Source organism: Morus notabilis, unplaced genomic scaffold, assembly GCF_000414095.1.
Source record: "Morus notabilis unplaced genomic scaffold, ASM41409v2 Scaffold1219, whole genome shotgun sequence".
NCBI classification, from domain to species: domain Eukaryota; kingdom Viridiplantae; phylum Streptophyta; class Magnoliopsida; order Rosales; family Moraceae; genus Morus; species Morus notabilis.
Window position 1 is genome coordinate 349,572 of NW_010360067.1, and position 22,017 is coordinate 371,588.

The window sequence follows — 22,017 nt, forward strand, 5'->3', positions numbered from 1 at the left end:
ACTTTGTGTTAGGGGAGGTCAACCCTAACCTAACAAGTTTATTAATCGTATCAACTAGACTATGATCCAAACTCACTTATAATAAACTAAAATCTGTTAATTTTATGCGGATTTCGAGCCGTATTTCATGTCATGATTCAAATTGCAACTCCTATTCTAAATGATGGATGCTTTTTTATTGTGTTTAAAAAAGTAAGTGAATTATAGTTCAAATTAATATACTCACTCATATTTATCTCACTAATTCTAATACAAAGGAACTGAAAGGATTTTCTTCCTTTTATATTTATCTATAGATCCATAGAATATATGTTTTCTTCTTGAACAAAACGACGAGTTATATTTAAATGGAAAATTTTTAATTTAGTACTCTATATTATATTTTATAATATTAAATGAGTATCTCGACGTTTTAAATTTTTTTTTCTTGAAAGGTTAAAATCGTCATTCTTCTTAAAAATTGCTTTAAATATATTAAAATAATTTAAAACTCTAATAAATTTCTTTCTTTCTTTTTGCTACTGTGAATAAACTATCTGTATTCTCTCTCATAGATCCATACATTTTGAGGGTAAATTCAACCATTTTCTCGAGAAAGTTTGAACCCTGACAGCCTCCACGTTTAAAATGAGTGAGAGACTCATTAAGCTACCTACATTCGTCAGTATTTTGGTCATTAATATCACGTGGTCACTTGTTACCAAACAACATAAAATAGAGATTGTAAAAGGGAAAATTGAAAGATACCAAATTATGGTTTGCGGCAATAATGCTCTCTATTATTATGATTTGGCAACTTAGGCTGTAAATAAAAACCTTTCGACAATTAATCCTTTATTGTTTTAAAAAATAAACAATTACTTCAATCATCAGCACCGTTGTCCGTTAATATAAAAAAAATAGACTTTGCTCTCTAAGGAGAAATTTTAAAATTAACAAAAATATACTGTTACAAAAAAAAAAGAAGGACAGAAACAACTAGAAATAAAAATTTCATACATGAAAATCTCCAAAACATGAAAACCTTACATTTGCTCTTCAAAAAAAAAAAAAAAAAAAAAAAAAAACGTATTGAGGGGCGCATTTTCCAAAATGAAATAAAAAAATAAAAATGAAGATCAAACTTTTTACCGTGTTTGAAATTGTTCTTGTTTTATTTTTCACATTTTTTAAGAAAGAAAAAATGAAAACGATTCTAAAATAGCGTTTGGCACAATTAAAGACAAAAAAAAAATATAAAAATGATTTTTGAGTTTAGTATAAAATGAGAGAGAAATGAAAAACGACTCTTAGTTGTTTTTCATTTTTTGTTTTCGTTTTCTCCTCTCTTGAGCAGAGAGAGAGAGACATTAATGAGTTTTTTATACTAAAAACAATCTCTTGAAAAAACTACCAAACACATTTTCAAAAATGATTTCTGTCTGAGATTAAAAACGTTTTCATTTTCATTTTCATACAAAAAAATCATTTTAGAATGAGTTCCAAACGCACTCTACGAATTTTAATATTTATAGGTAAAATTCATTTATTTTTTTAGAAGAAAAGATAAATTAACCAATAAACATGTTAAATATGTCATAATCAGGTTAAATAAGTCACTATTATATTAATTATTTATTTAATATATTAATTTAAATAGGTTATGCGGACTGACAAGATTAACGCAATTAATAAATGAATCGCATTAAGTTGATATTTTTAACGCGTTTAATAAATAAATCATATTTAAATTAATATTTTTTTAACAAAATTAAATAAATGGATTGACACAAACACAATCTATAAACATAAATTACCACCCATAATCTAGAGTTGAAAGAAAAAGGAAACAAAAATAATAAATTTAAATCGATTAAAAAAAACACCGTAATAAAAATGTTTAAAGTGCAGTTTTTAACACACAAAAAAAAAAAGGAAAGAAAAGAAAGAAAAAGAAGAAGCAGCTCAATCCATTGGTTTTCCTTTCCCGGTCTAATACGAAATCCAACAAAGGTTTGACTTGCAGCCAAACGAGTGTTTATTGCAGAATCGGGTTTCCCTTTGCTACTTACTACTCAGTATTGAATGGCGCACATGTCTCACACCACACCTTAATTAATAATATACACCAAAAAACAGGAAAGAGATAGACAACAACATAACAAGAAGGAGAAGAGGTAGAACGAAGAAGAGCTAAGAATAACAGAAAGAGAACAGAGACAAACATCTTTAACCTCACCTATGGAGTCCACACTATCCTCCGTCACCGCCACCGCAACGACGACCAGTCTCTTCACCATTTCCAAAGCCCTCAACCGCGGCGTCGGTGGCGGCGCCGTCGTCTCCAGAGCCGCTCTCACTGAGCACAGTGTCGCGGCTCGGCTCGTCGCTCGCCGACTCCGTTGCATTTGCCATTCGTACTGCCTTCAGAGGTCGCCGACTTTCGGCTCGGCGGCCTCGTTTTCTCCGCCGTCGGCGGCGTCTTCGTTGTCCCTGAGAAGTCTCTGCGCCGCGGCGGAGCTTCCCTTACGGCGCCGCATCGGGAGAGCTTCCGGCTTCGCCGCCTCGTTTTCCTCCGGCGGTGGGAGTGGCGGCTTCGGTGGAGAGAGCGGCGGCGGAGGTGGCGATGGAGGGAGTGGATCTGACGGCGGCGATGCGAAGTCAAAGATTCCGGCGACAGGAGCTGAGGATGTTTCGGCTAACCCTACAGATGTCATTATTCTCGACGTCGGAGTATGATTCTTGCTCTGCTTTTGCTAAAGCCACAAGCACACGAAGAAGACGCACTTTTTCCTTTCCTTTCTTCTTTTAATTGTGCGTTTTAAGTTATTCAATTTCCTGTTTTTCATGTCTCTGGTAGGGGATGACTTGCGGAGGATGTGCAGCTAGTGTGAAGAGGATTTTAGAAAGTCAAGTAAGGTTTTTTTTTTTTTTTTTTTGTTTTATAATTTTTTATTTTGCCTTTTCTTGTTTGGTTATATAGAAATTTCTTGTTATGGATTGATATGGATATTTAGTTGCTATGGGAAATAACAAACAAGTAGTTCTGGAAAATAGTTACTTGATGTGATGTAACAAGTAGTTCTGGACAAGTTTGGAAAGAGAAATTCAGATATACTATTCTGGGAGGAGTGATGCAAGGATATTAAGCTGATATGAAGTTAAAAAGATAATAATTCAAACTTCAATCAAGAATGCAAAATGGTAATAGAAACCCTTTGCTTTGACAAGGTTTGGTGTTTGATTCAATGGCCACCTATGACCTATCTTGTGAATTTAGTGAGAGTTCTAATTTCGAACTCAAGTTAACTAAGTGGGCAGTGGTACAGGAAATACTTAAAGAATTTAATGGAGAAAATGAAAAAGAAACCTGAAATTGTGTAATCAGCATTTCAGCTGGAACAGAAACTTTAGCAGCAATGGAAAAATACTGTCAAGGACCTAAGATTGATGACAAGTCCTTCAGCAAAATCGATAACAAGTGAAGAAGTTAGTGTCACTGTCCAGAATTTCGAGATTTGAATTTCTTTCAGTTTCATGCCATAAACTTATTTGTGTTCGGAGACGATCCTTCTTCCATCTGTAAGTGAAATTTATCGTCTGTACCATGAATGCTATTTTGAAGTTCTTGTCGCACCCATGTTGATCCTGGAGAAGCTCCGAACACTAAAATTGTGGACGCACTTCTATATGAGCTGATTACAAATGTTCTTATGCATATAAAAAAATAAGAAAAGGGAGAGATAAAACTTTATTAACAATTGTACTATCTTTCTTACTTTTTTATGTGTGTGTATATATATATATATATTTTGGGAAGGGGCGCATTATGTTGCGAGCTTTGCTGTACTCTAATCTAATCTATGCTCTTCATATTTGTTTTTTGACAGCCTCAAGTGTCATCAGCTAGTGTAAATCTTACGACAGAGACAGCAATTGTTTGGCCTGTGGCTGAAGCCAAGGTTGTGCCGGACTGGCAACAACAGTTAGGAGAGGCACTTGCTAAGCATTTGACAAATTGTGGGTTTAAGTCTAATCTCCGAGGTAAGGAATTATATATGCTATGCCATTACTTGTTAATTTTATTTTCATTGTTGCAATTTTATTTTACTGTGATTTGCATAGCTATCGTCTTTTTTTTTTTTTCAATTATTAAAAAAAAACCAAACTTATAAAGTTCATGGACGATCTTTTTTATCAAGACTGATGTTATACTGGGGTGTCTTTTATATTTTATATTTTATAATTCTTTCATTTGTTAAAAAAGTGAATTCTTTCATAATGTCATTTGCTAAAAATTGAAGCGCGCAATTTAAATTTTACATGTCCAAGTCAGCAAAATTTTCTGTCTTGGTTTCTTATAGCTGTTTAGTTGTAGGACCACCAAAGATACTGTTTTAAAAAAATTCATTAATTGTATTTTTTTTTCTTTTGCTAAATAAGACTCTGGTTGTGTCACTGTTCAAAAGTAATTGCATGGCTACTTATATATCGAGAATAGATCAAGCTAAAGTGCTTTAGTTATTGATTCTTGTTGTTCCTTTGTTGCTGTTGATATTTTGTGGCATGAAGTTTGCTGTAGTTATATTTGATTGAAGTTGTTAACTTCTTTGAATTTTGTCTTATTCCTTGGTCTATAGTTGTCAGTGTTGATTTCTGGAAGTTAAAGCTGTTACAAATACTGAGTTCATGTTCAAAAGAAGTTTGAAGGAATCAAATAATAAGGGATTAAGCTTCTCTAAATTGGACGCAGAAGTTTTTTTTTTTTTTTTTGGCTAGCTATATAAAAGATCAAAAGACCAAGATGTAAAATTGCATGTTCTAGTGTGTTGTTCTGTTAAGCACCTCTAACTTTAAATGAGAGTAGAAACTACCATGTTCTGGCATTTCAAATGATTTATGTTAAACTGGCAGGTCAAGCTGCTATTGAAGGAGAGATATCACCATAGGTCTTTATGGTATTCCCCAAGTTATCGGATTTAATTTCTCCATGTTAAGAATATGTTAAATCTCAACTCCACCATGTTAGATGCAAGGACGAAAATTTCGATGTTGGCAGAGTTGTTGAAGTTTTAATTTATGGATAATGTTGATGTCAAGGGTATTCTGGGAAAACATACATGTGTAGCTCAATATATTATTTTTGATTCAAAAACGAAAGGCAGAAATTAGGACTTCCCAAGAAATTTTTCCATGTTTTGTTGAGATTTGGTGAAATATCCGCGACATTGTCTGACATTGTCGTAGACAACTGGGAAACGTCTACCTTCATGGTTGTCTATGTGGGACACCGCAAAAAAACCAACAATGTCATGATCATGTCATTGATTGTTGATTTTTTCATCATTGATTAGACGTGAAAGAATAGGCTTAAGATCAATTATTGATTCATAATTACTTCTTTCAATAGGTGAGTCTCAGCAGCCGCTTGTGGATTGATTGGAGAGGCATTTCTGTTACGAGGCATCTTATTCTGGAGAATATCCTGTTCCACGTTCTGAGCATATCAATTTTCAAGATATTAACTAGGAAGTTGTACTTTGTAATAATTTTCCAGTTCCTGTCCTCATAAGGGAAAAAAAAAGGAGAGAGACAAAAAATTGTTGTATTTCATGTTTTTCAGTGTTAGCCGTTGGACAACTAGACTGATCTTGTAATCCTACAAATATTATCGATATTGGTACATCTTTGATAGTATCAGATGTGAATCTTTAATAATGATGCCAGGAGTAATTAATGTAACACAATATTTAAAATAATACTTTGCGGTGATCTCATATATTTGAGTCTCTTTTCTAATGTTTGTTACAAGCTTTGATTTGATTAAAGTTTAATTTAACTTTTCATCTTGCCAAGTTGTGGGATTTTTCTAATGTTTGTTTGAGGTTTTTGTTTCACTTGCTAGTGGAATTCTCGTTCTCCTTTGTGTATGTTGAATTATTCACTCTGGTATTTAACTCCTTTTTTTTTTTTTTGGTTCTCTTTTCTTTTTAGCTTGAAAAGTAGCACATTAGTTGGCTAACATCTAGTTTCAAGCATATAATTTTGAACTTTGCTCTCCTCATATCCTGTTCTTTAAACGATTATTTTGCTCTTGTTATGATAGATTCTGATACTCTTATATATTTATACAAACAAAACACTGAAAGTATACATACAAATGATATACTGTAGGCATGGTTTCCCAATTTATATTTTTTCCAGAAGAATTAGGATTATATGCAAGTCCACGTCTGTTTATCAGGATGCTAATCTGGCCTTCAAATCTGTTATTTGCTTAATGCTTTCACTTTTAACGCTGGGATTGTATGCTTCTTTACCCCTGATGACTAGGAAAATGATAAGATTCGATTTTATCCTTGTCCTTCGAATATTTTCAATTTATAATCTTCTCAACTAACCCATTATTTGGTGTGCATGCTTAATCCTCTTTTTGTTATTTATTTGTTGCCAGTCAGTTTGTAGCCAACTTTATGAGTTCTTGGTCTGTATATTTTCTTGTAATTTTGCTTGTGATGTTGAAGACGGTCTTCTATTCCCTTTCTTACAGTTTGTTCTTATCTTTTGGAGTTTTAAATTCTTACATGAAGTGGATCTCCATTAGTGGAGAACCTGATTTGTCAACAATTTGCAGCCATATGAATTGAATATGCAAACTGGATGGACTAATTTGCTGTTGCCATGGATGCAGATTCAGGGGGAGATAATTTTCTTAAAGTTTTTGCACAGAAAATGCAAGAAAAGCAGTGCCGCCTTAAAGAAAGTGGTAAACATAATTTATTTCGTTTAGATGATAAATTCTGTATTATCTTTGATTTTCTGGATATCTGTTATAGCAGACACGTCAGCTGCATTTGACTGCCTCAAAGCTGCAGCTGCTGATTATTCATCTACCTAACTGAGAGTCTACTATCTTTATCTTATAGGTCGCGAGCTTGCTTTCTCTTGGGCCTTGTGTGCTGTTTGCCTTTTTGGTCATCTCTCTCATTTCTTTGGAGCTAAGGCTGCATGGATCCATGCATTTCATTCCACCGGATTCCATCTTTCCTTGTCTTTATTTACGTTGCTTGGTCCTGGCCGGGAACTTATTCTTGATGGTATGAAGAGCCTTATAAGAGGGGCTCCAAACATGAACACTTTGGTTGGTCTCGGGGCTTTGTCGTCGTTTACTGTCAGCACATTAGCAGCCTTTATACCAAAACTGGTAATTGGTGATCTTTATTGTGATACTTTGGTTCCATCTTAGGTTCAACTTCATATCAGTGAATCAATATACTAGACAGGTATATTAGTGATGTTTAGATTGTATATTCATTTTTTGGTTTAATTTGAGTATTCTTGGATCACAGTTGTGAAGGACTGAAGTCTGAATAGGAACCGTTGCTTTAAAGGCAATACTATTTTGTTCACATGCTTTCTATGCTCGTGTGGCAACCCTATGCTTGCTAGTTGCTAACCTGCATGATATTATTGCATAACTTGCCATTTGCCTGTTACTAGCTATTATTTGCCATTAAAGCTATTTATCTCTATTAGGGACTGATTCTGCACCATTGCCTCTCTCCACTTTGAAATTGTTAGGGCTAAATCCTAACTAAAAGCAGGAATCTAATGTATGTGAAGGGAATAAAATGACTTTCTTTTAGTGAAGTAAGCGAACATGACGACTTTATTAATAACAAAAAGGACGTCCTCCAAAGGTCAATTAAATTATGATCTGGCTTATGCGTGGAATATCTGTTTGCAGGGTTGGAAGACATTTTTTGAAGAACCAATTATGCTAATAGCATTCGTCTTGTTGGGGAGGAATCTTGAACAGAGAGCTAAAATTAAAGCAACAAGTGATATGACAGGGCTCCTTAGTATTTTGCCATCAAAAGCTCGTCTGCTGTTAAATAATGATGAAAAAGAATCTGGCTCAACAGTTGAAGTCCCATGTAACAGTCTCTTAGTCGGAGACCTAATTGTTGTACTACCTGGAGTAAGTAATATAACGTCCCTTTGTTTAGGATTTAAGTAGCTTCCACTGTTGTGTTATTATTTTGCATAGAAGACAATCACTTTTATTTGGGTGAACAATCACTTTCCTTTCCTTTTTTTATTATGTTGTTTCCTTTTTACTTCATGATTCTTTTTGTAGAAATGAAGTCCTGTGAGAGTTTTTTCTGTACTCTAGATGTTGTTTTCCTATGTCTTGCCTTTCTTGTCACGAACTCTCTTCTCCCAACTTTGCTGCAAAAAAGTATTAATTAGTTTTGAATGATACGCAGTTGAATTTCCTAAGATTTGAATTCTTTAAAATTTTGATTTTTTATCCCAGGCATCAACTCATGAATCTTTTAAGGCTTATATTCTTTCAATGCTTTAGGACCGTGTTCCTGTGGATGGAATTGTTAGAGCTGGAAGGAGCACCATTGATGAGTCAAGTTTCACTGGGGAGCCATTACCAGTTACCAAACTACCTGGGGTATTGCTCTCTGCTCTTGTTACGTAGGTATTTCTTCAAAATTAAATTGGTTTCTAATTGCATAATTTCATGCATAGAAATGGAAGGTCTTCTTCCCTTGGTACATTTGTTCTGTTTCTTTTTTTTTTGTTTTGGTTTTGTTTTGTTTTTTTTTTGTTTTTTTGTTTTTTTTTTGTTTTTTTTGTTTTTTTTTTGTTTTTTTGTTTTATCCCCTACTTTTTATTTTAGTAAGCATAAAAGCTCTAACATTGTCATGACACTATTGTGTTTATGTTTGGGCTAGAGCCAAGTTGCAGCTGGAAGCATAAATCTTAATGGGACACTTACAGTTGAAGTGAGGAGGCCTGGTGGTGAGACTGCTATGGGAGACATTGTTCGTTTGGTAGAAGAAGCACAAAGCAGGGAAGCTCCTGTACAGCGCCTGGCTGACAAGGTCGTGGGTCATTCTTAGATTATTTAGGCACTTGATGCCGTAGTTGTTCCAAAAAAATATCTATTCTAGATCGGCATATGTCCAATTCATAATACAAGCTTCTACATACCGTAATGCTGTCTTTTGTTGTTGTGTATGTGTGTGTGTTTCGTTTTGTTTTTTATTTTTCCTAAATAATCTATTTGTGTGTGTGTGTGTGTTTGTTCGAAGAGGTTCGCTTATTTTTTGTTTCGTTGGATTGGATATTACTTTTAGAGATTCTTCTATATGTTTCACCTTTTTAGTTTGATTTTTGAGAACTTTTTGCTCTCTCTATGTGTATGTATTGTGCTTGTAGTAGTGTTATATTGTCTGTTTGACCTGTTAAGTCTTAATTTCATCAGGTGTCTGGACACTTTACTTACGGAGTAATGGCCCTATCTGCTGCTACATTTTTGTTTTGGAGTCTATTTGGGGCACGTATTCTACCTGCTGCTTTACATCATGGAAGTTCAGTTTCATTGGCATTGCAGCTTTCTTGCAGCGTTCTGGTATGGCATATGATCCAATATAATTGGAAACAGAAATTATGGATTGAAATCAATATAATAGGAAAGAACAAGATGTCCTCCTCAAAGAAAACAGAAAAGGTGAAAACAAAACAAATTAACACCCAATTACATCCCTTGAGCGCAATACAATCAAAGAAAAGAAAAGTCTGTAAAGACTAAAGACTATGAGTAGAAGCTTGAAGCCCATGGTGAGGCAAAATATATAGGTTTTTTCAAAAAGATTAAGTGTCCAGATCCTTCTCTTCAAAAATTCTCCCATTCCTCTCCATCCTGATAACCAACAGCAAGGCCAGTTCCATACTTTTTCACGTCCCCCTAGCCATCTTATTGGATCCAACCTTACTGGCCTTTCTATCAAAATGCAACCACTCTGCTAGCAAAGGTCCATATATATATATATATATATATAAAAGGCCCTCCTAAGAAACAAAACCCATAAGCCCCTCATCATTTTACCTCTCCCCCTTCATTGCACGACACACACTGGAAATGTGAGATCACCATATGGGGATTTCCTCCAAACCAGATCACTGAGTTATGCTTTCATATTCTATCTTAACTTAATTGTCACTTTTTTGAAACAATAATCTGTATATTTATGATCAACATTTAATTAAAGAGAGAAGAGCTTCCCTCTTAAAAAAGTACTGTCAAAAAGGGAAAAGAAAAAACCAATCCTATTCTACGAAAAAGAGCTCAGTTCCTAAAGAAGTCAGACAACAGAAAGCTCCTAAACTCGTTTTCCTGGTGAACCCAAAGAGTTACCCAATATCTCGCTCTGTCCCCTATAACATCACGACTTCCTTGCATTCTTCAAAAATTCTACAATTCCTTTCCATCCAAATTCCCCAAAAGATCTCAGGAACAGCTATGCTCCCACATAAGTTTACTCCTAGAGCTGCATCCAAATGAAAGTACTCGCATAATTGTTTAATACTTCTGAGAATAACCCAGAGAAGCCCCATCTCCCTACGCAGGGGCAATGCAAAAACAAGTGATCAACAGTCTCTGCATTGTTCTAACAAAAAGCACCATCCTGGGGAAATTGATACGATTTTCTTTGTTGCATCAGATCCTGACTATTTAGTTTATCAAGAACAAGCAACGAACAAAAAACTTGAACTTTGGAAGGAACTAGGTTTTCCAAATGCACTCATAGAAAACAAAAGGATTTATAGAGGGAACATCTGTCAACAAGGGGGAAAAACAGAGATTTGACAGGAAAAAGAAAAAATAAAAAGAAAACGAAAACATAAAAAACTGCTTTCTCCCCTTCTATCTCAAACCCTACCCAAATTCTCAACCCCACTACTAAAGTACACTCCTTACCCAGCTCTTGAGCTGAATCCGCAATAAAATTGATGATGGTTTGGTCATGAAGAGCAGAAAATCTATATAATGCTGGGAATTTGAAACTAAGAGCACCCTCTCCTCACCACGAATCCTTCCAGAATCTAATGGAATCACCCTTCCCCACCTTCCACTTCATACAGTTCATACAATGGAAAAATTCCTCGGCAACAGATTGAACGGCTTTCCACGGACATTGAAAAGTTGCTCTATCTTAAGTTTATTGTTAGCAATTCCTTCAAGAATGAACCAGTTATAAAGGTGTACTCCATATGCCAGTCATAAACTAACACGATACATTAATGAAATTGAACCGACTTTTCTTTCTCCCTTTATTTATGTATTCTTTTGGTACCGAGGGATGTGTGTCTAGAGAGTAGCTAAACCATACTCCTGACATTGGGGGTTTTTTTTTTTTTTAATAGCATTTCTAGCTGCCCCAGCCGCCAACAATTTTTTTTATGGGTTACTGATTTAATATGCAAACAACAAAACATATTATTACTGCCAACAAATAAAACAAAAGCAAAAGGACATGGAGTTGGTGCAGAAAACAATTGAAAAGAAAGTAGTGAGAAGTTTCCTTGTTCTTTTTATTTCAGTCCAGCCCAGTCTTTAGCCCCTAAGCTTAATGGATGAACTGAACGTTTCTCACCATTATGAGCTAATTACTTGTGTAGACATCTTTCTTGGCCACTAATGAAGAATACCAGCACGCTATATATGCACATGCACACACTCATTAACAAGGTAAAAGGTACTGTATTTTGAAACAGATGGACAGAAGGATATATTTAGGTATTCTGTGTTGTTTTGCTTCATCTTCTATCCCAGACGAGCATTATGAAGAGACTACTTGATTTTCATTCTGATCTTAAATATAAATGAATAAATGTTGCATTGCCCTCATAATTTTTATTGAATTTTTGTTCAATTACATTTTTTTCTATAATTTTTGGATGCAGGTCATCGCTTGTCCATGTGCACTTGGCTTAGCCACACCGACTGCTATGCTGGCAAGTTTTATTTTATTTTATTTTATTTTTTAAGTAGACAAAAATTTCACATTTTTTTTTCCCCTCAAGTTTCAAGCAGGGAACATAATTTCACTTGTTTTCCATGTCAATGTTTCCATTAAAAGGAGACTGACAAAAAATCTGTATTGAATATGTAAATTTAAAGGATATATGACAAAGCCCTATTTCATATCCTGTCAAGAACATAAAGATGGTTGTTAACCATGTTTGAATGAAAACTTGTGAGTTTTCATTTGGCATTAAGGAGATCTTATAAAAAATTAATAACTTATTTTTCTAATTAGAGTGACACGAAAGGTGAAAATAAATGCATTTTGTTAAATTTTTACATTGATATCGGTATTGTAAAGCATCCATGAACAATTATTACTTCATTTTTATGAGATGCTTAGGTATGAATATATGTTATCTTTGGGAAACTTTTCTATAAAATGTACAGTGATAGGAAACATTCTAATAATTGTTGATATGATTGTAAGTGAATTGATTAACTTATTTTGGTGTCCGTTAAGCATTTGGTTCAGAAAAGAATTTAATAAATAAATAAAGGAATTTGGTTTTCCTTGATGTTATGTATCTGAATTATTCATATCCTTATTTCCTTTTTCCCTTCCTCTACCCATGATGTCCCTCCATCAAAAACAGACTCCCTATCATTTTCTTAAAGCTAAACTTCAAAATGGCTTTATAATTTGGTAGCCACATGAAAAGAAATGATGAAATAGAAATTTAAAGCATCTGTTCTCAAGGTGCAGGCTTGATTTTTGGCCTTATGTTAAATATTTTCCATTTCTTCAAAGGGATAATCTTTCTGAAATACTTCCGGACAGTTTTGTTTCCTGGCTTAAATTGGTGCATGGAAATCACATTATGTTCCTTGCTTCTGTTACATAAGTTTTACAGGGCTGAACCAGATTATTATATGAGTTCACATTTTATCTTTTTATTTTTGTATATTTTCCAGGTTGGAACTTCATTAGGAGCAAGAAGGGGACTGCTTTTGCGTGGTGGGAATATATTAGAAAAGTTTTCAATGGTGAACTCTATCGTGTTTGATAAAACCGGGACTCTGACAGTTGGCAGACCTGTTGTTACAAAGGTTGTGACACCCAGGTGCGTGAAAAATAAGATTTGAATCGGAGTGAGGACAATTTTTCTAGAACATTCCCCGTAAAGGTGTATTTACCTTTTCGGAAGATGGATAAAATTTTATTGGGAAATTAACGTTCACAAAGAAGAATAAGTTGTCTACAGCAATAACTGTTGAAATTCAAACTAGCCGAGTATTAGATAAGTGATAGGCTCCTAGAATCGTGGGATAATAGCTAAGGATCTATTGTAAGCTAATCCCTATAAATGTGTAAAGTAGTTCCTAATATCTAGGAGGTCTCTTAGGATAAGATCTTATCTTTTGCCTTTGTATAAATACCCTTCCGGTCCATTCAATTAATGAGAGGAAATTCAGATTATTCCAAACTTCATGGTATCAGAGCGGGAGGTCCTGAATTCAAACCCCCGTAATTGCACTCTTTATCCCCATTTAAAATTATCATCACGTGTTGGGTCTTTAATATATCTCGGGCTTAACGCAAAAATCGACATATCCTAGAGGTGGCCCGATCCCTACTATTTCAATCCAATGTTCCCAAAAAATTCTGGGGTGAAGCAGTCCTCACTGCCACCTATCTCATAAATAGGATGCCCTCACGTATACTCACATTCAAAACCCCATTGGAAACTCTCCTAAAGTGCTACCCAAAATCACATTTGATCACACAAGTTCCCCTCAAAATTTTCGGATGCACTGCATTCATTCATATTCATTCTCATAATCGTAGTAAACTTGATGAAAGAGCACTCAAGTGCATCTTCATGGGGTATTCATCAAACAAAAAGGGATACAAATGTTTTTCACCTACCACAAACAAATTCTATCATACGATGGACATCACCTTCTTTGAAAACAAACCTTACTTCTCCAATTTCAAGCTTCAGGGGGAGATTAGCACACATGAACCACAAAATTGGGACTGGACTTCCCTCATTGACTATGGCTCACTTTCTCCTACTCTCTCTGGCCTACCTGATCCGAACATATCCTCATCAAGTCCAGAAAGCTCTCGGCCAAGTCCACCTCCTCCTCGGCCAAACATGTCTCCTCCACCAAGTCCATCTTCAGCCAATTCAATTCCATATCCCAATCATCTCACTCTTCCTAATGATGCCATAAAAGTATTTATCCGAAGAAAGCACTTGCCTGAACAAGGTCAGCAACATCATGACCCAATCCCGAGTTCAAGAAATTCTGAGACAACACAAGGTAAAGTGGATCTTAGTATGCAAATTGACGGTGAATATACAGAGAAGCCCGCGGAACAACACTCAGACTTAGAGCTGCCCATTGCTCAGAGAAAAGGAGTCCGGTCATGCACTAAGCATCCCATCTGTAATCACCTGACCTATGCAAACCTGTCCCAAAAGTTCAGGGCATTTGTGACAGCTCTCGACAAAATTCAGATCCCAACAACAGTTCAAGAAGCCCTACAAGTCCCGGAATGGCGAGCGGCAACCTTGGAAGAGTACAGTGCACTTGAAAAGAATGGAACATGGAGTCTAACACCTTTACCGCCAGGAAAGCATACGGTTGGATGCAAATGGATTTTTTCAGTCAAACAAAAGGCAGACGGAAGAATAGACAGATTCAAGGCACGATTAGTGGCAAAAGGATTCACACAGTCATACGGAATTGACTATCAGGAGACATTTGCACCTGTAGCCAAATTCAATACAGTACGTGTTCTACTATCTATTGCCGTAAACCAAGATTGGCCACTGCTCCAATTAGATGTGAAAAACGCATTCCTGAATGGAGATCTAGTCGAAGAAGTGTATATGGATATCCCTCCCGGGTTCGAGGATGATCACACAAAGGGAAAGGTATGCAAGCTCAGAAAGTCACTGTATGGGCTTAAACAATCGCTCCGAGCATGGTTCGACAGATTCACAAAAGTACTAAAACTTGATGGCTACACTCAATCTCAGGCCGACCACACATTGTTCATCAAACACTATACCGGCAACAAGGTAATAATCCTAATCGTGTATGTCGATGACATAGTACTCACAGGGAATCATGAAGAAGAAATACGGAGACTCAAGGCCCTCCTTTCCAAAGAATTTGAAATCAAGGACTTGGGACTCCTAAGATATTTCCTGGGAATGGAGGTAGCAAGATCAAGCAAAGGGATTTCAGTCTCTCAACGCAAGTATGTGCTAGATCTACTACAAGAAACCGGCATGAGTGGATGCCGACCAGCTGAAACCCCCATGGATCCCAACACGAAATTAAAACCTCGGACTGAAGAAAAATCAGTGGATACAGGGCAGTATCAACGCTTGGTAGGAAGACTAATCTACCTCACTCACACACGCCCGGACATAAGCTTTGCCGTAAGCCGTGTCAGTCAATTCCTAAACAATCCATCCGAAGATCATATGGAGGCAGTAACTCGCATTCTCAGGTTCCTTAAAAGGGATCCAGGGAAGGGACTATTATTCCAGAAGACAGCCAATCGGCTCTTAGAAATCTACACAGATGCAGATTGGGCAGGGTCTCCAAGCGACCGAAAGTCCACTTCAGGGTATTGCTCCTACGTCTGGGGAAATTTGGTCACATGGCGCAGCAAGAAGCAGCCAGTGGTAGCCCGCAGCAGTGCCGAGGCAGAGTTTAGGGCTTTAGCCCAGGGCATTTGCGAGGGAATATGGCTAAAACGACTACTGGATGAACTCAAAATTGCCATCTCAGGACCAATCCAGATGATGTGTGATAACCAATCAGCCATAGCAATTGCCAAGAATCCCGTCCACCATGACAGGATGAAACACGTGGAGATTGACAGACACTTCATCAGTGAGAAAATAGAAGGCAATATCATATCACTGAGTCATGTTCCATCACAACATCAAGTTGCAGACATTCTTACAAAGTCCCTCTTCAGGCCCAACTTCACGGAACTGAGCTCTAAGCTAGGTCTAATGAGTATATACCGCCTAGTTTGAGGGGGAGTGTTGAAATTCAAACTAGCCGAGTATTAGATAAGTGATAGGCTCCTAGAATCGTGGGATAATAGCTAAGGATCTATTGTAAGCTAATCCCTATAAATGTGTAAAGTAGTTCCTAATATCTAGGAGGTCTCTTAGGATAAGATCTTATCTTTTGCCTTTGTATAAATACCCTTCCGGTCCATTCAATTAATGAGAGGAAATTCAGATTATTCCAAACTTCAATAACTCTACAAGTTACTGATAATGGTAACGATGATGATGAACTATTCTGAATGCCTTTTCAATTGACTTTTTAGTATATTAAGAAATTATAAGCAATATGGGAACCTGAACTCGACTCCATGCATTGGATTTAGGATCTTTAGAAGTTTCTTTAAGAATTCTTTATTCCAGAACATCTATATTAGGGGTGGCAATTCGTGTCACGTGTCGTGTTTTGATCGTTTTTTAAAAATTTGCAGTCAACCCGAACACGACCCGTGACACGAAATTTTTTAAAAACCGCAACACGAACACGACACGACTCGAAAATGACCCGTGACACGAAATTGACCCGTGAACCCGAAATTGACACGAAAATTGTATACTTTTATTTAGTTTTTTACATATTAGAAATAACTTAAAATTCATAACACACTAAATTACAATAACATCCATTGAAATTAAGCAAATAATAGTATAAGATTTTGAGTATAACTATCATGATATTACAAGTTCATAATAAAATTTAAAATATGAAATGAAAAATATATGTATTTTTTAGTTTTTTACGAGTTTCGTGTCGTGTTCGGGTTAGGCGGGTCCAACCCGAAATTGACCCGTATTTTTCGTGTCAATTTCAGGTCGACCCAATTTTGACCCGAACATCTTTTTTCTCAACCCTAACCCGCAAAATTCGTGTCGTTTTCGAGTCGTGTCGTGACCCATATTGCCGGCCCTAATCTATATATTATAGAAACAATGCATATAAACTATAAAGATAATTTATATTTGAATACAAAATTTCTAGCAAATAGTGCACTTTAAATTTTTAATGTAGTGAATAGCCTATTTATTATAATTGTAGTAAATGGCCCTTTTAATTCTAAAAGAAGATTTGTAAGGTATTGGTTTATTAACCGAAAAATTAGTAAATACTATGAAAACAAAAGTTTGTAAGTATTGATACATAATGTATTTGCTTTGGGGCTTAATGGGGTAAATCTTGTAAATCCCAAATTTACCAAATTTGGTCATGGGGTTCTTGCCATGTATTAACTTACCCAACCAATCCGGCCATTTATTTTTATAGGCCCTAGATTTAGGCTATTTACTGCCTTCACCCAATTAAATATGGTTATCTGCATTTGTTTTGACCATTGAGATTCACTTCCCCTCCTTTCTTTCAGTGTACAACAGTCGAGCTATTCTTGGTCAGAAGTTGAGGTTTTAAAGTTAGCTGCTGGAGTTGAAGCAAATACCGTTCATCCCGTCGGCAAAGCTATTGTGGAAGCTGCTCAGGCTATTAATTGCCAGAATGTGAAGGTACGTTCTTCACAAGTTGATTTGACGTGCTTCTCTAAACCATAAGCAGTGCCATTTCTTTTGAATGGAAGTGCTGCATAAATAAAATGTTTAATATATAAACATTTAGCAAATAGTTCAGACTGCCAGATCTTAGGAAACCATAAATTACGTCATAGTTCTTCAAAGAGGGAGCATGCTTTGAACCTCTTTATGATTAATAATTGCTTGGATGAGTAGGCTAATTAGACAGCGTTTGAGACCACTGAACCGATCCTTTTTTTTCCGTAATTATTTCATTTATATTTCTTCTCCAAAACAATTTATATTTGAATCTTCGGTTTATCCATGTAGTCTTCAGGTTCACTTGTGTTTTTCTTTTTTTGTAAGTGGGGTATGAGAGGGCGACCTAAAGTAGCAGCCCTGTGTGGGTTCATTGTTGTTGTTGAGTTCAAGCTTCTGGTCTTCCATATGCTTAATTTGAAAATTTAGGTTTCTTTTCCCGTCTCTACAACAGTCTTCTAAATGTTTGATACCTTGCTCAAAACCTTGCTTTCTTTACTAAACGTTTTACCACGTACTTTTTTTTTCATTCTATGTAATGTCTTTAAGTCAAGTTTTACAACAAATGAGAACCTTTCTTACTAGTGTTTTCAATTATTTCATTTGCTGGGCTCTAGAAAGGTAGATATTGTTAGCTAGACATCCTCCCCTTGTGAGCGTCTGTTATATTAAAAAAGACCATTCGCTGTAGCCTACCATTCACTGTAGCCTATGTTCTACAGGTAGCAGATGGAACTTTTGTAGAAGAACCTGGCTCCGGTGCTGTTGCAATCATTGACAACAAAAAGGTGTCAGTCGGGACCTTGGACTGGGTTCAAAGGTAATGTCTATTATTTCCATCTTTTGTCCACTGTTGCATGACTCGTACCATAATCCTTACCGAAGTTGAGTTCATTATTATTATTATTTTTTATTTTTTATTTTTTATTTTTTATTTTTGTTCTTTAGATCATAGAGTTAAATGCTCCTGTCTAAGCCATTTGTTATTCCACAAAATGCTATGTTGCTCTTCAGGCTTTTGATTCTTAGAAAAGTCATTTCAGCAGTTTATAGTGTTGAAACCTTTAAGCGTTTACCTTTGAGTAGATGTTGATCGTATTAGTATGAAGTTTGATGATTCAGTTTTATGTAGGGCATGATTTCAGTTGGGATAGAAAAATGTCGCAAGTTCTTTGGATAAGTTTTCTGTTATATTTGTGATCAGCATGCTCTTTCTTTATTATTATTATTATTTTTTATAATAATAACAGTATATTATTTTTCAAAAAAATTAACTATTATTATAATTATTATTGTTGTTGTTGTTGTTGTTTTTTCACTGAGATATGAGTACCTGTTTCCGTGAGTACTTTTGTGCACGGGAAATCCTGTTGATACAAGTATAAATCTGTGTGTGTACCCTCATGATTTGGAAGTTTGAAGATCTTCATTTACTACGTGAGGGCGAGATGTGGAACACACATACTTGCATTTCCTTTTCACTTGTTCGCATTCTTATTGGTGTACATACTATGGTGACATCATTTCTTTAGTCCAACAACATATGGGAGGCACATTAACAATTCTATTGTGCACCGGGAATTGGAATCTGAGTTTTAATTAGTTTAAAGTAGTCATTTCTTGTGATTTAGTATCTCTTTAATCAAGATAGCTTGGATTTTCATTTTCACAGAAATGGAGTTAATCAGAACCCCTTTCAAGTAGTGGAAAATCATCAGAATCAATCTGTCGTCTACGTTGGAGTTGATAATGATCTTGCTGGCCTTATTTATTTTGAGGATCAGATCAGGGAAGATGCTAGACAAGTTGTTGAATCTTTGTCCAGACAAGGAATTAATGTATATATGCTATCTGGGGACAAAAGAAATACAGCAGAATATGTTGCATCTGTTGTTGGTATCCCAAAAGAACAGGTAGGAAAAGTTTCAGTTTCTGAGTTTCTAGTATAGAAATGATGGTTAGTTCCATTATACGGATTATGTTATGTGTAAGCATTTGCAAACTATGTAAATATGTACCTGGTCCAAGACTTTTTATCACTAAATAGCTAATTTGTCCATGCATCAATGATTTTACATCACCACTCCCCCTATTTCCTTGTCAAAAACAAAAAGAATTTTACATCACCAATAAGCTGACAACTGCAGGTGCTATCTGAAGTAAAACCAGAGGAAAAGAAGAAGTTCGTTAGCAAACTTCAGGAGCAGAACATTGTTGCCATGGTTGGGGATGGAATTAACGATGCCGCAGCCTTAGCATCATCACATATTGGAATTGCCATGGGTGCTAGTGTTGGAGCTGCTAGTGATGTGTCTTCCATTGTGCTAATGGGCAATAGGCTCTCACAGGTATATTATTCAAGTTAATTTTGAACTTATACTATTATGCTTAAACACCTCCTTGTAATTAGAAATATATAATGACTTTTCTGATTAACATGTCTGTATGCTCATATCTTACATGGTGCACCTTCTTAGTGGTGCAAAATACAACTATTCATATCCGTTACTGATATTGAAATTCTTTCGTAATTTTGCTTCCGTGTTTTTTATCCCATATCCTAATATTGAGCAAGAAATTAGAGATAAATTTGCAATGCAGTTCAAGTGCACGTGCACCTAGGCACAAGCAACAACCAGAAGAGGGAAATCCCAGGCTCCCTTCCTTATTGCAACTAAGACGCTTTGACACAGTGGAGCGGAAGTAGCCATGCCATGCCTTTCTATTATCAAAGAAAAAAAAAAAAAAAAAGTGGCCATGCCTTTCTTTCGTGGGGCATGCACAAAACTGTGCCTCTACAGTCTAGCATAACTTATTATCTCCTTATTTCTGAGCATTCCTTCATCAATATTTTGTAGCATATTTAAGTTATCCGCGCAATTTTTTCAACCCTAATCATTTGGTGCAGTTGCTTGATGCTTTGGAGCTGAGTAGGCTAACCATGAAGACTGTGAAGCAAAATCTTTGGTGGGCTTTCGCATATAATATTGTACGTATTTTTTCCTATGCTACAAGCATGGCTCTGGTTTCTTCTCCTTTTCTTTTTTTTCCCACCAGCAGTTGAACCTTCATGAAGGTACTGCTAGAAACGAGGTCATACCCACTACTACCAATAATATCACTTACATTTATTTGCATTGCTCAACGAATTGATTCACTTAAATTTACCATCCATTATTCCAGAAAGTAATGCACTGTATAAGACAATTATTTTGTGTTATTCCTCGTATTCTGTCTTTCTGCCTCTGTTCTGGTCAGCCACCACTTTTTCCCTTTATTTTGCTCCAGTTTTCTTTTGTTGGGTCTTTGGTCTGTCTCTGATAGGAGTCACTGCTAAGATGTCTTCCCTTTTCGTAGATGTTAAATTTAAAGTAAGAACTTATGCTTTCTTCTTCCTCTTTCCATATCTCCTTTACTTAACAACTATGGCCTCGTTCATTTCACCGATTCGAGTTTTCAATTTTAAGTTTCTACAGTAAAATGCTCTCAGAAAATGTCACATCTAACTTTTTCTGTTATAGTGAAAAACTCTCAGAAAATGTCACATCTCAGCTCAAATTGAAAATTTGAATCCGCGAAGTGAACGATGCCTATATATCTCTCCTTTCAGCTTCATCTAATCTTGCTATTAATATCTTCATCCAGGTTGGAATTCCAATTGCTGCTGGAATGTTGTTGCCAGTTACTGGGACGCTGTTAACTCCATCGATTGCTGGAGCTCTCATGGGTTTGAGTTCTATTGGAGTGACGCTTAATTCATTGCTTCTAAGATTTAGATTTTCTGAAAATCAGAAACAAATTTATGGATCATCTGCAAAACCCATGGATTACGTTAATTTTGATCTTCCCAAGGACCGAGAACAGAAAGTGAGGCGTCATGTTTCTGATGCTAGATGGAAAGGTGCATGATGACATTTGAAAATGGGAAATTTTCATTTTAGTACCCTCTGTTGTATCAGAATTTGAGTTTTGTACCATCTGTTTTTTAAAATTTTATGCCGGTATCTCGACTTTTTAGAAAATCTTTTTTTAGTACCTTGAAGTCATTTTTTGGGACACGAAATTAAAAAATTGCTCTTATTGTAAAAATTTATCTGTTGATTAGAATTTTAAAGGAAAAAAAGAATTTTGAAGAGATGAATTTTAAAAAAAAAAGATTATACTCTCCAGGTATAGTAATTTTTAAAATCTTTTTTTTTTCCTTAAAAATTTGAGTCAATTGATGAATTTTTACAATAAAGGTAATTTTGTCTTTTTGTGTCTTAAAAAATGACTCTGAGGTATAAATTTTTTTTTCTAAAATCTCAAGATACCGACATGAAATTTTTAAAAACAGGGTACTAACAGGAGATACCAAAATGAAATTTTCCCTTTAGAAATTATGCATATTCATTAATGGAGAGCAGTAGAAGTGGATAACAGATGGAGATCCAACCATTTTAGATGGAGAATCCAACATTTCATTTCTTTGCAAGATCTATTTGAAGGGTGAGAAGAATTCGGCATTCAGATACCACAACAAATAAATTGTGTGAATATGAGCGGAAGTTTAGGACTGCTTTAATAGTT

At 35.6% G+C, this 22,017-nt stretch overlaps 1 protein-coding gene and 1 long non-coding RNA gene across 3 annotated transcripts; both read left to right on the forward strand.

Annotated features, from left to right (window-relative positions):
- Positions 1-1,916: 1,916 nt before the first annotated feature.
- Positions 1,917-21,438, forward strand: LOC21400210 (copper-transporting ATPase PAA1, chloroplastic). Of its 2 annotated transcripts, XM_024164128.1 has the most exons (17): positions 1,917-2,712; positions 2,840-2,893; positions 3,870-4,023; positions 6,671-6,745; positions 6,906-7,183; positions 7,727-7,960; positions 8,348-8,446; positions 8,730-8,879; positions 9,263-9,409; positions 11,746-11,796; positions 12,782-12,930; positions 17,271-17,406; positions 18,171-18,268; positions 19,121-19,361; positions 19,596-19,796; positions 20,357-20,437; positions 21,094-21,438. In XM_024164128.1, exons 1-17 carry the CDS (start codon positions 2,221-2,223, stop codon positions 21,355-21,357), a joined length of 2,904 nt encoding a protein of 967 aa, XP_024019896.1. In that variant the 5' UTR covers positions 1,917-2,220; the 3' UTR covers positions 21,358-21,438. The 2 variants fall into 2 exon arrangements, with proteins under 2 accessions (XP_024019896.1, XP_024019897.1); XM_024164129.1 differs by lacking the exons at positions 20,357-20,437; positions 21,094-21,438 and adding an exon at positions 20,050-20,348.
- On the forward strand, positions 4,833-5,694 carry LOC112091175. Its single transcript, XR_002902017.1, has 2 exons — positions 4,833-4,937; positions 5,390-5,694. It is a non-coding gene; the product is annotated as an uncharacterized LOC112091175 (long non-coding RNA).
- Positions 21,439-22,017: the final 579 nt, after the last annotated feature.

Coding starts and splice junctions, on each gene's coding strand:
- LOC21400210 (XM_024164128.1), top strand. CDS start 2,221: ATGGAGTCCACACTATCCTCCGTCACCGCCACCGCAACGACGACCAGT. Junction 4,024..6,670: donor GTTTAAGTCTAATCTCCGAG/GTAAGGAATTAT, acceptor CCATGGATGCAG/ATTCAGGGGGAGATAATTTT. Junction 9,410..11,745: donor AGCTTTCTTGCAGCGTTCTG/GTATGGCATATG, acceptor TTTTGGATGCAG/GTCATCGCTTGTCCATGTGC.